Source organism: Lampetra fluviatilis, chromosome 21 (genome assembly GCF_964198595.1).
Source record: "Lampetra fluviatilis chromosome 21, kcLamFluv1.1, whole genome shotgun sequence".
In the NCBI taxonomy this organism is placed as follows: Eukaryota; Metazoa; Chordata; class Hyperoartia; order Petromyzontiformes; family Petromyzontidae; genus Lampetra; species Lampetra fluviatilis.
This window is the reverse complement of record NC_136295.1, coordinates 8,678,511-8,691,351: the sequence shown is the minus strand read 5'-3', so window position 1 is coordinate 8,691,351 and position 12,841 is coordinate 8,678,511. Positions and strand designations below refer to the sequence as shown.

Here is a 12,841-nt window from a genome sequence, read left to right as displayed (position 1 = left end):
AGACACTGAGAAACAACGTTTGGATTTAGACTGCAGGTAATTTTTTTCCTGCCAAAGCTGCTGCTAGGATTAGGATGCCAGTGAAGGTTGGGAAACACGACGAACAAATACATTTGTAAATAGCGGTCGCGAAAAATGTGGGCCTTTTTCTTTTTACGGGTTACGACGAAACAAAATGCGCCCATAGTTAAATCGTAACGAAATTAAATCAAGTGAGATTGTTTGCAATTGCGTTTAAAAAGATCACTTACAGGGGGACCTTGAGCACCTCGGGCACCTTTTGGACCAGAAACGCCATTAGGACCCTGAAAAAAAGAATGTTTAAACATGTGAGCCAAGTCCATTAGTTCTGTGCGAGTCTTAAGAATGTGTCCATATTATCCGTGATAAGTGTTTTTTTTTAACTCATGTCAACAGAATGGCTAACACATTAATATGACACATGTTCCTCGTCTAATCTTGTATACGTCAGTTGATTCTGCCGCATAGTAGTTGGTGATCCATTGCTCACTGATTCACTCCGTTTTAGTCTCTCAATGTCTTTCAGTCGCTTCCCTGCTACTCTCTTATCGCTACTACCTTGGCCATTGATCTCATCAACGTCACGCATGGATACCTCCACCAATATCAGTAACTCATTCTACCTGACTGACTGTTTCATCACATTCATAATGTGTGCAATGTTGTAAGTTGCAGCACTGCTCGACTTTGGAACGCCATCCGCTATCATCTTTCCAAGCTTCTATGCTCTTGCTTGATTTACGAAATAGTTCATTATTATTATTATTATCTGCTGTCCTATCCTTAGTCTTGCAAGTTGCTGGCTTTGAAACTCTCTTCCGTTTGTTTAACACGTAGGCTTTCCTTCCCGTTTCCATCCTTTCCTAAATCCTTGCTCGCTTCAAGAAATGCATTCATTATTAGCCCCTGTACTATCATGAGTGCTCTTTGTTACCGGCCACTCTGTTTAATAGTATTTTTTTCAGCACCAGCGATAAAAAAATATTTTCCATATCAAACGATGAAAGCACTTTTCTTTATCTGGTTTATTAACCCAACAAAAATTTTGCAATTTAAGATGTGCCTCAAAGCTGTTATGTTATGTCCACAGAGTAAACACTCGAATGCTTTCTACCATTAAGTCATTTACATGCATCTCTATGGGTCTCTGGATGTCTGCGTGAGTCAGTGAATATCCACGTGATTCAATATCTCACACCACGGATCACATGATAACACCGCTGCCCGCTTCCATCATTGGTCGACAGCCCTTCCGACATTCCCCGGGCTACTCGTGCATGCTGGGAGGACTATACGTCCCCTCTCTCACTCGCCAACCTCGACACGAACACGTACACTTTGCCCATTAACTTCCCACCAAGTTGTTGGTGGATTGGGGCACGTGGGGAGGGGAGTCACTGACCTGGGGGCCGGGAGCACCTGATGGCCCCTGGGGACCTGGGGCGCCAGCATCTCCCTTCTGTCCAGTCTCGCCCTGCTCTCCCTTGGCACCGGGCTGCCCGTCTGAGCCCTGACAACGGGCGGGTTTGTGTGTGCGAGCGAGCGTGCCGGTGGCGGAGGGAGGGACACAAAAGACGCGGTCACCCACGGCCCTCGAAGCAGCGCACACGGTGGCAGAGAGGGGTGAAGTTGTTAACCCGACACCCGATTACACGGCCAGAACTGGCGGGCGCTCTGTGCGCGTTAGCGCGCAAGAAGACAAAGCCGTCGACTGTATTTGAGTGAAGGTCAAGTAAGTAAATGAATGGAACGTTTAATGCGGCTGTAAAAAAAAATTACACCGAGCTTGGACAGAGTGGACACAAGGTTTACTGCAGTTGGTGGCAATGCAGCCAAAGCATGTTAACCTACGATTCGCATGGTTGGCTACATGCGGTATGAAAGAAGTGCAACATAGAAACCTGCATACAAAAACATGTTGGACTTCTTACGTAACAGGCCATGCGGGTTAAGTTCATAGACTAGGTGGTGCATATGCATGCACAGCCCTTTTCTGTCAATCCACTACTGGATGAGGGCCTCCACAAGACTTGTTGGGCCGTGGGAAATATTTTTAACCATACATCACCACGCTGGTGATGGTGTAGAGGGGGAGAAGAAAATCATTGGATTTCTCTGCACTGCCCTTTACTGCCCACAATGCCTATTGCACCCTTCTTTTACACAGAGTGGACACACACCTGATGCACTATCCAAGCTCAGCTTTACGAGGTCAGCTGAAATTTGCCGTATCGCGGGCGATTTGGTCATATGTCCAAATAACAATTCTCTGGCTTTGTAGTGGGATTAAATGTGTCATGCAAGGATGCAAACACACACGGCACGATTAGTATGTTTATCTATTGGTAAAAAAATATTTTAATTAAATTAAAAATAATGAACCAAATTAACGCTGTGTCGTATGGCTTGCAGCAAGTGGGGTCGGAGTTGAAAGTGTGAGACGTGTGGGGGTGGTGGTGGGGGCTATACTCACAGGAGGTCCAGCAAAGCCGGCAGGTCCAGGTGGCCCAGTCTCTCCACGCTCTCCCTGCAGCAGAGGGGTTAGCGTCGATCAACGACATTGGTAAAGCGCCCTGCAGTGCTCAGGATACAATAGACTCCCCTGTTGCGCGACTGCGACAACGAACACCGAACCATGGGGCGCGGGACTTTGCACTGCCACCAAATATGCACATCTAAAAGCGCTGTGTATTCTAAATTCACCGACGCTCGGGCAAAGTAATTGAATGGCGAAATCACTTAGAACTGAATCTCCTAATAGTTGCTCTTCATTGGACATTGATCTTCGGCGCTGGTATGACAGCTACTGTAGCTGTTTCCTTGCGGCTATGCCTGAATTAAAACTGTGGGCCTTGGGCATAAACAACGAGGGAGTGCCGTCATCTGGCTGTCTGAGCCACGGGGCATTGAAAGTGAATCTTGAGAATCAAAAAGGTGCCTTAGTTTGGTTCTATTTAACCCTAAGAATTCTTAAGGGTGCATTGGTCTGTGAGGCTAAGGCTTTGTCATTGAACCCTAACAAACCTAAAGGAGCGTTATTCATAACAGAAAGGAAATGATAATTGGTTCTTTACCCTTCTATCTGGCAACAAAACTGACACCTTTTTACAAGGAGTCATGTTTGCATAGACCGCAATACCTGCAGTCCCCGAGCTCTCATACTCTGATGGTGCATTGTCTTTGAGTTGTGCGCCTTTTGGCGTCATCTGGTCCAACCCATGTGAGACTAGGCTCTAAGGAAAGCTGTCTCGGGTGTGGACCAATCAACTTCAAGAACAGTGCACATTATCAGAGTTATGTTTTTTGTTTGCATTATGACTGCAGGTATTGTGGTCTATGCAAACATGACTCCTTGTAAAAAGGTGTCAGTTTTGTTGCCAGATAGAAGGGTAAAAAACCAATTATCATATTTTTACTGGCAAATGAGGTTCCCATAGAGAAAGGAAATGTCCAAACATTCCCAATGCAGAAGCCTGTTGAAAAAGCGTTTTGAGACTCAGTGAGGCATTCCCACATAAACGTCATTGTTATTGCGTCTGACTGTTACTATGGTGTCACTTTTGAATGTATTCACGTAGCTGCTGTGCATTCTGCTCACCATATATATACACAGCGCATAGTTAATACATATGGAGCTAAGCTAAAAAGAAAGTGTGGTAACTATAGCGATGGTATCTGCTGTGCGTTGTGATACCACAAATGTGCCACGTGCTTCTGAAATCTCCTAAGGTGGCAGACGCAGCTTGTTGTTGTTATTATTGACGCTGCCATGTTTACGCGGTTATTAATGTTAAGCTTATGTTAACGCACTGTTTACACTTTCTCTGAGGACACTGGGAGGTTTGTTTTGTGCAGATTTGCATAAGCCGCAGCTGTCTGCATGTTGCTGCATGACAACTGCCAACGGAGAACACTAAAATGGAAAGCTGGAACAGCGTCCAGTGTGAACACCGATTCACTACCATACTCGTCCCGTGATGATAAAAGCAGTCTTTTTTTTGCCCAGAGACTGAACATATTGCACGCTTAATTTTAGAACTTTCGTGACTGCAGGAATTATTATTTGTTTCTTTCGGTTAAGTCACGTCTAAAGATAAAATAATAAATTAAATTTAATTTATTATATATTATATATATTATTTGTTTCTTTCGGTTAAGTCACGTCTAAAGATAAAACAATAAATGAAATTTAATTTATTATTTTATCTTTAGACGTGACTTAACCGAAAGAAACAAATAATATTGCACGCTAAATCTCGGAGGCATTACAAACGCTCGCCACTTGCCTGGAGATCCGTGTTTGGAAAGTCTTTTACATTTTACGAGTTTTCGCCTGGTTTTGAAATTCCTCAAAGCAGCTAACCCCCGAGGATCTATGATGAATTCAATAGACCGTGAAGCATTGATTATCATTTCAGATTACCTGCATTATTAACCTAATCCCCAAAAAACTGCCAAATGGGCACACAGAAAAGCCCCTGAATTCTGATCATTGCAAAGGCTTGGACAATAAATTGGCACGATAGCACAATAATAATGCTCTTTAAAGGGGGGATCCTTGATTCGACTGTTTAAGCAATTCCAGGAGGAGATAACACTCAAATTCTGCACAGATGGCTTCAAGAATCACTTGCCGTACTGCCATCTTCTGGCCCACCTCACAGACCAAGTCTCCGAACTGATATTAACCAGGCTCCCAGTAGTCTGCTTGGCTTGCGAGATCTGACTTGATCGGGCACATTTGTAGGCTTGTCGTAGGCGTAATTCAATTTCTGCTTGCTTGTACGTTCGTCGTGAGCTCGTGTAGGTGATGACGTCACTGGTATTTTATTTGAATGTGGGTATTGTTGTACTTTACGGGGGCAAGCCTATTGATACAGCTATCGTGCTTTGACGGTTCCACCTGAAGACGGAAGCTTGTGTTGCCTCCGAAACGTCGTGATTTTTATTTTATTTTAATTTTACTTTTATTAATTTAAATTGTAATTTTTTACCTACGTGACTTTACCGAAAACCTTAGAATATGGCAAGCCTATTGTTGGGTCAAAGCCAAGGAAAAGTCGGCCGCACTGGTTCGGGCATGTTAGGAACAGGGGTCGGTCGGCCACTCAAAATAACAAGAGATATTTTTTTTCTAATTCGGTAAAATACTCGATATTTCAAGAGCCGCAGTGCATCTGAATACGAGACGGTCCCGAATAAATAACGAAAACAGTCCTGAATGAGCCGCAGCTTGCTGACCTCTGCCCGTGGACTTCCATGGTAAAGTGGACTCCCGTGGTCAGGGGTCGACAACCAAATAACAAGTGTCAGGAGTAGGGGAGGAGAGAAAACCAGGTGGGTAGGTTGCAGATGTAAAGAGCCCTAGAGGAATAAGTATTGAGACCACAACAATGCGGTAATACTGATTATCGAAAGAGAACCGTGGCAGAAATGTGTCCGTCCCCATCATCGCTAATGAGCTGACTGAAGTGACAGATGATGATGACGATGATGATGATGATGACGCGATTTACTTACGGGTGCCCCACGTGCTCCAGATGGTCCAGTTGGTCCAGCAGGACCAGCATCACCCTAAAGACAGGACACAGCACCGCCGCACAGTGAACAGACTGCTCCGAAGAACAGGGACCACTTGATCTGTCTATAAGTTTGGAGTGTCCAACGTCGAGTTGTCTGAGTGGGCCGAGAGGTCAGAGAACTCCTCTGGCATCACTCAGAACCCGGGTTCTAAACATGAATTTCAGTCACCCATGATTAACACTTAACTGAGCTCTCAAATCATTAGACCTCCTTTGCCAGTACCAAAATATAATAATAGGGGTTTTCCCCTTTTTTCGTCTTTGTACGCCTTTTGGCGTCCTCTGGTCGAGCACCAATTGGGTCGAGGCTCAAAAGAAAGCCGTCCCTTGGTGTGGACCAATCAGTTTCAAGGACAATGCATCTATTATCATAGTGTGTTTTTTGTTTGAATTTTGACTGCAAGTATTGTGGTTAATGCAGACATGAATTCTTGTAAAAAGGTTTCAGTTTTGTTGCCAGAAAAAAGGGGAAAACCCCTACTGTTATGAGCTCTCAAAGCGTAGTGCGTTTATGGATTTATATTGGTCACCAATATCAGCAGAGTAAACCTGGTATATAATTTCATTTAACTTGTTCCAGAATTTTGCTTTTTTAATGACAGGTCATGAGCTATCTCTGCTACTGAAGGGAAGTGACTTGAGAAGCAATTCCGTGATGTCATCTTCCGGGGCCATTCTCTCACACAGGGTGATGCCCTTCTAGCTGCAGAGTTCCAAATGTTTTTGTCTCAAGAGATGATGACATCAATAGGTATCCAAACGGCACTTAAAAAAAAAACATTTATTTGATGAGATGTTTAACTATGGTTGCTGAGTACAGGCCCAGAGGGCCAATATGCCAAGCGTCCAGCAACAAACAGTACTATTTTCAATATCATCCACCCATTAACTTATTCAGCAACGCTTTTTCAAAAAAGTTACAATGTAATGCCATGCTAGGTATGCATGTGATTCTACTCATCACCAAAACCGTTGCGGTGTCATGCGCTCTCACCTTGTCACCGTGAGCACCGGCTGGCCCAGGTGGTCCAATAGGCCCGGTCACACCCTGCACAGCGACGGCATAAACAACAACAACAACACGTCAACACAGCTCGCCTGACGCTTGATTGTTCGCACGAGCTAAGTTGTTCAAAAGATACGGAAAAGTGCATGTCCACGTACGGCTCGTTTGTGAATGCACCGCTTGATGAGGGACGGCCTTCCCCACGCCGTACAGGCAGTGCGGGTTATTTGAACATACTTCACAATGCTGGTCAGTGCGGGTTGGTGAAGGCAGAGGGAGAGTACAGAAACATGATGGATTTTGCTGCACTGCCCTCTGCTGCTCACAATGGCTACTCCACCTGTTTAGTGCACGGTATTCGTCCATACAAGCACGATCCAGGTTCAACCCGACTTAGCTTCCATGGTCTGATGGGGATCGGGCGCTTTACCACGTGATTTGGGCGTCGGTAAATCAACGTGGACTAGTTGGCATACAAGCGGTAGGCGAAATTCTACATATTGCATGTAATGTTCAATAATGGAGTAATCGCTTATGGAATGCCCCATGTGCAGTTTTGGCGACAAGACCAATTAAAACAAGAAACCCCTCAACATTGACATTTGAGATGAATTGCCATGTAATGATAGAAGCTGGCAATAAGCATGCACAGTTCTCATGTGAGCGACACATCCTGACGACACACTGATTGGGGGGAAAGGCAAAGGGCAACTTGCGATACAAACACGCTGCTGTCCTTCGAATAGTATCACACGTGGCCCTTGCTTCCAAAAGATCAATTGGCTAAAAACGTCCGAATATACATCGGTAGTATATAGACCTCCACGTTTTGTGAATTATGCGACCTGTTGCGTAAATCCTGCCACGCAAAACTCATTATTATACCCGGCGACTGTGCTTATAAAAGCAAAATACGGAGCGGGGGGAGAAACAAAATGGACCGCGACACTCGAATAATGCGGTAATAATATAAAGCTCCGTTTTGAGACCGAAGCCGTTCGGATGTAGAGTGACAATTGGTGACAATCGCAAAGGAGCAAGACACGTGCGCGCGCTGCGCTGCGTGAACAACCCACCCTGCCTCCGTCCTTGCCGGGAGCGCCCTCCGGCCCCTTCTCGCCAGAATCTCCCTGTGGGAGGCAAGGCAGGTAAAGAAAACAGAGTGAGATCGAGTTTTATTGAGCAAAGAAACCCGGCTTCCACTTACCCGAAGCCACGCCATCAAAGGGCCCCTTTGTGCTGCCTCAGCACCCGGCAGGGCAATTCACGAGTCGGCGGCGAAGCTGAACTCGTTCATTCATCCTCACTCGGCGTCATTTTCTTTCGCCGGTGATGGTGTTCATTTTTTTGTTTGAGAGTAAGGGGCGGTGAGCGTCTTCTTCTAAGGTCTTCCTTAATGGCACATTTGGCATGCTCGCCACAGCAGGCACCCCGCGTGCCCTGTACGGACACGGACGGGCAGGCTCGCAATGAACTCTTTTTCGCCTCTTTGTAAAGGCGTGTGCTTTCCTCTCAAAAGGTCAAACGTGGCTGTCCTGGAATTGCTTGCGCACGCCTCTGCTAGAGGAGGCTCTGTATTTGGCCCACTCTGCCACAACTGGACAGGTATCTTGGAAGAGTTGGGAGTACCCACGCTTTTGACCCCGCCACACTTTGGTGTGCCCTCTTTTTGCCGCTGAGTGGACAGAGGTGAGGGAAGGAGGGGGATTTCATAAACATGCCCAATGATGACAACTGCCTTCCTGGGGACATCAACTGGTGACCTCTGGGTTGCAAGTGCGGTGTATTAACAATTACATTGCAGCAACCCTCTCTATGACCATTCAAACTGAGTATATACACATTCCTGCGGAGGGAGCTGGTAGGAACGTTGGGTTGCTCGGTCAATGGCCAGGGTCAACGGCGGCGTGGTGTATTCCGCAAATATGCCCGACTGTGAGGGCGGGCACAAGCCGGCGTGAGTAGGTTAAACGTTGAGTTTAATAAGGGCACCACAGAGTGAGCAGCCCCTCCCAACCCAGCCCCACCCCTCCCACCCCCCACCCAGCCCCTCCCCACCCTCCCCACCCAGCCCCTCCCCACCCTCCCCACCCAGCCCTTCCCCACCCTCCCCTCTCCACCCAGCCCCACCCCTCCCATTTTTGGATGCACGACGGACGGACGGACACAATAATCCCCTGTGGGCTGGTGTAACCAGGAGGTCCCTACCAGTAATATGGAATACATATGGGGTGCAAGTTAGTGAGAGTGAGGACGTAAATGTGAGAGTACTGGTGAGGCGAGTGGTCGGCATCCAAGGTTATCCTCACCCTGTCTCCCTTGGCGCCGGAAATGCCCGTCGCTCCCCGCTCGCCTGGCATGCCCTGAAGGCCTGGGGGGCCCTGTGCTCCTGGGGGGCCACCGGGACCTGTCGCACCCTGGTACAGACAAAGGGGGGCAGACAGTTGGCCACGGTCGGTTATTATCGTACGCGGTCACACCTGAAAAACGCAACAGAAAAGTGAAACGTGAATGGGGGATGGGCTAATATAAACGAACGTTTTGGTCGTTGGCTCTCTTGCAGAGTTGACAAAGGACCATCGCCCGGAATTGTTATTCTTTCCTACCCGTAAGTTGGCACCTTATCCTCAAGCTGACATTAGCCATATGCTAATGAGCTGTACGCATCATTCCCTGGCAGTGCAGAAATCGTCATCACCATCAGCAGCAGCAGCCACGATCTACCCACTACTGCTGCATGAAGGCCCCCCCCGAACATTGTCACCATCTCTCACAGTTTTTTTGCGGCGCCGCAATCAATCTTGCTCGTGCGCACGAGCTGATCTTATCGCTCCATCTCCTCGGTGATCGTGCCCTCGGGTGCGTTCGCTCCTTGGGCTGCCATTCTTTCACCAGTCTCCTCCTATGGCCATCATCTCACCTAGCGATGGTGCGTCCTGCCCAAGCCCGCTCGCTTTCCTTAACTGGAAGTGTTTTGGGTGTCTCCAATTTGCATCAGTTCTCTAATCCACACGCAGAATGGTCATTATTGTATATTAGTAACTTGAAAAGTGTGGGATTCTGCCCATGTTACAGGCGCTGCCCTTGTGCTCTTATCGGTGATTTCCGCCGTCTGCTTTCACGGTGAACGTGAAGGATTTCATCACGTTATTGGAAAAAAGGGTAGGCCGTATGTGCCGACATCATGGTCCAAATATCCTATATCGCACCCTACTGATAGACTAATGATGCGTACGCCTTCTAACGTACAGGGGCAGCTGCCACCAGTAACGAGGTCCCCTGCTGCAGCGTGCATCGAGATTACTGCACGGGAAGTGTGGTGTGAATATGTAGTGACCAAGCAAATGATGACGGCGATGATGTTGTTGGTGCTGCCACAGGTACGACGGGGCCTACCTTGGGACCATCAGTGCCGGGTGTCCCGGGAAGGCCTCGTGCGCCCTGCAGACCCTGGGGTCCTGGGGCTCCTCGCTCACCGGGGAAGCCGCGCTCACCCTGCACGCGACACGGTCACGAATATTTGAAGCTTTCGTGACTGCAAGGATTCATACTCTTAGTTCTTTCGGTAAAGTCACGTAGGTAAAAAAAAATTAATTAAAATTAATCAAAATAAAACAATAAATTAATAAAAATAAAACAATAAAAATCACGACCTTTCGGAGGCAACACAAGCTTCCGTCTTCAGGTTTCAGAGGCAACACAAGCTTCCGTCTTCAGGTGAAGACGGAAGCTTGTGTTGCCTCCGAAACGTCGTGATTTTTATTGTTTTATTTTTATTAATTTTAATTTCATTTTTTTACCTACGTGACTTTGCCGAAAGAACTAAGAGTACGGTCACGAAGGTGCGGTGTGTTGAACGAGGTCAGGTGTAGAGAAGCGCTGTAAAGTGCTGTAAAAATATGATTGGGTGTGGTGGTGTGGGGCGAGGTGCCTGGTTGGGTATGGGGTGTCTTGAGGTGCAATGAGGTATGACGAAGATGGGAAGCGGTGCATTGTGGTGAGGTGCGGGCTTCAATGAAATATCAGACACGCGCACTCGACCAGAGTCAATCTCAAACAATGAGGCCTGCGCTATGAGGAGATAATGCGACGTAAGAAAAACTTGTTATTATAATACATTTTAATTTACGTTCACGCTGAACAGATTTTATCGACTTATGCTTCCAAACCATTATTGTGCGGTGATTGCCTCTTGTATTTTCTTTCTCTGTGTAGTTTTTAGATTTTCTGTGTTATATATATATGAAAATATACTCCATCATGGGATCTCCTTTGTCAGTATCAAAATATGTGAATAGGTTTTCCCCTTTTTTCTGGCAACAAAACCTATTCTCATATTTTGGTACTGGCTAAGGAGGTCCCATGATGTAGTTGCTCACCCCGAACTCTCATTACTCTGATAGTGCATTGTCTTTGTGCTAATACGCCTTTTGGCGTCCTCTGGTCTAACACCGTTTTGAGATGAGGCTCAAAAGAAAGCTGTCTCTGGTGTGGACCAATCAGTTTCAAGGACAATGCATATATTATCAGAGTACTTTTTTGTTTGCATTCTGACCACAAGTATTGTGGTTAATGCAGACATGATTCCTTGTCAAAAGGTTTCAATTTGGCGTTTTAACATCTTAACACCTGTTTTGTTGCCAGAAAAACATGGGAAAACCTATTCTCAAAAATATACCCGTTATCACAAAAGTGTTACCCTGCAACGCCTGTGCACACACACACGGCGCAGGCTGTGAAAACGCTTGACCATACCACGGACGTGCCAGTCCCGACGGGCACAGGATGAGCTTCAGTGCGTGAAATTTATAATGGAATCTTTTCCAGGCCCCCCCCCCCAAACCGTGCTCCGCCCCTTCCCCCCATATACGGAACTGAGCCCCGGACAGCTCAGGCTGAACTGGAAAAGCTCCGATTAAGCTGCAATGAAAAGGCTGTTTTGCGCTCGTTGAGGATGGTACTTGGGAAATGTGCCACGACTTACCCTTGCACCTGAAACTCCAACCTTGCCCGCTTCACCTGGGACACCCTGTGAAGACAAAAACACTTAAAGCCCCGCGTAAAACGCACCGCAAGGTGCACACTTAACGATGCCTTGGCAACGATCTGCTGCCAAAGCCATTTGCTGGCTGAGTGTGCAACAAATTGGAAAAAAACATGGCACGGTGCATTTTGCCAAACATTTTTTTGCAAATGGTCACGCAGTAAAAGCCAACGCGGCTCGCATGTGAACGATAAAGAGATGGAATTGATTGCCCAGGGCAAAGCGATGTAGGATAATTATACCCATCGCCATAACTTATACACATCAAGATCTTTGCATCTTTTTTTTTCTTTTGACCAATTTGGCAGAGAATGCTCATTTTCAGCATGGCACAGTACAGTACAGAATGCCTTTGAGCTAGCAACTCTGGTGAAACAGATGCCACAGTAAGTTCACATTTGCAGGCAAACATCTAACTTATAGCTATAACAATTTTTCGCAATATATTTTTCATCACAGTTGCTGAGCACGGGTCAAAGACGCAGAACTTTTAGCAGTTAGCGGCTAAACAACACACTTGAACGTGTACTCGATAAGAGCTAATGCGCTTTGAATTGAGCAAGTTACGAGAACTTGGCAAAAGAGACGATGGCAGGGCACGTACGAGCATTATTTTCTGAACAATTAGGCATCTTTTGTATCGCCTCAAACTGCCAGATGGTGCGCGTGTTAGATAATGTTCCGACAGATGATGATCTTGGGACTGAGGTAAGATTAATTCAAACCCATGATGCGTATGCGTCTGTGCTCGCCCGTCACGATGCAATCAAGCATTTTGATTGCGTGCAATTAGCGGTAGCATCCCATTTGCATGTACTATTAATACCTTGATACTAAACAGTGACTCACCTGAGCACCTGGTTTGCCAGCCTCTCCTGGGGGACCGCTAGGTCCGGGAAGACCCTGGAATCATTCAGATACAAAGAGTCAACATCTTCGCAATGCACGGAGCAAATCACAAATGTTAAAATAACTCTTCATGGCATTTAAGTGCTATGTCACACTTTTGATGGTGTTTGCAGTTTCCTCTGAGAATAATCGTCTCTTGACGGTTTGATCATTTTGCCATCATAATTCTGGTATTTGTTTTGTTGTTGGAACATTGGCCTTTGATACAACATTTTGGATGATCCGAAAATAGGAAGCCACAGGAAATGATGGCACCAAAGTGGCGTTAAGTCTGAGATT

At 46.5% G+C, this 12,841-nt stretch overlaps 1 protein-coding gene across 2 annotated transcripts in view; it reads right to left on the bottom strand.

The window, feature by feature from the left end:
* LOC144938198 (uncharacterized) overlaps positions 1 to 12,841 on the bottom strand; it is a 71,166-nt gene that overhangs the window by 14,608 nt on the left and 43,717 nt on the right. For both annotated transcript variants that reach the window (XM_078865998.1, XM_078865999.1), the window contains 10 exons: positions 12,503 to 12,556; positions 11,594 to 11,638; positions 10,006 to 10,104; positions 8,919 to 9,026; positions 7,686 to 7,739; positions 6,598 to 6,651; positions 5,542 to 5,595; positions 2,495 to 2,548; positions 1,424 to 1,531; positions 252 to 305 (listed from right to left, as the gene is read on the bottom strand). In XM_078865998.1, the coding sequence (XP_078722124.1) occupies positions 252 to 305; positions 1,424 to 1,531; positions 2,495 to 2,548; positions 5,542 to 5,595; positions 6,598 to 6,651; positions 7,686 to 7,739; positions 8,919 to 9,026; positions 10,006 to 10,104; positions 11,594 to 11,638; positions 12,503 to 12,556 (684 nt within the window). The remainder of the gene's footprint in view (positions 1 to 251; positions 306 to 1,423; positions 1,532 to 2,494; positions 2,549 to 5,541; positions 5,596 to 6,597; positions 6,652 to 7,685; positions 7,740 to 8,918; positions 9,027 to 10,005; positions 10,105 to 11,593; positions 11,639 to 12,502; positions 12,557 to 12,841) is intronic.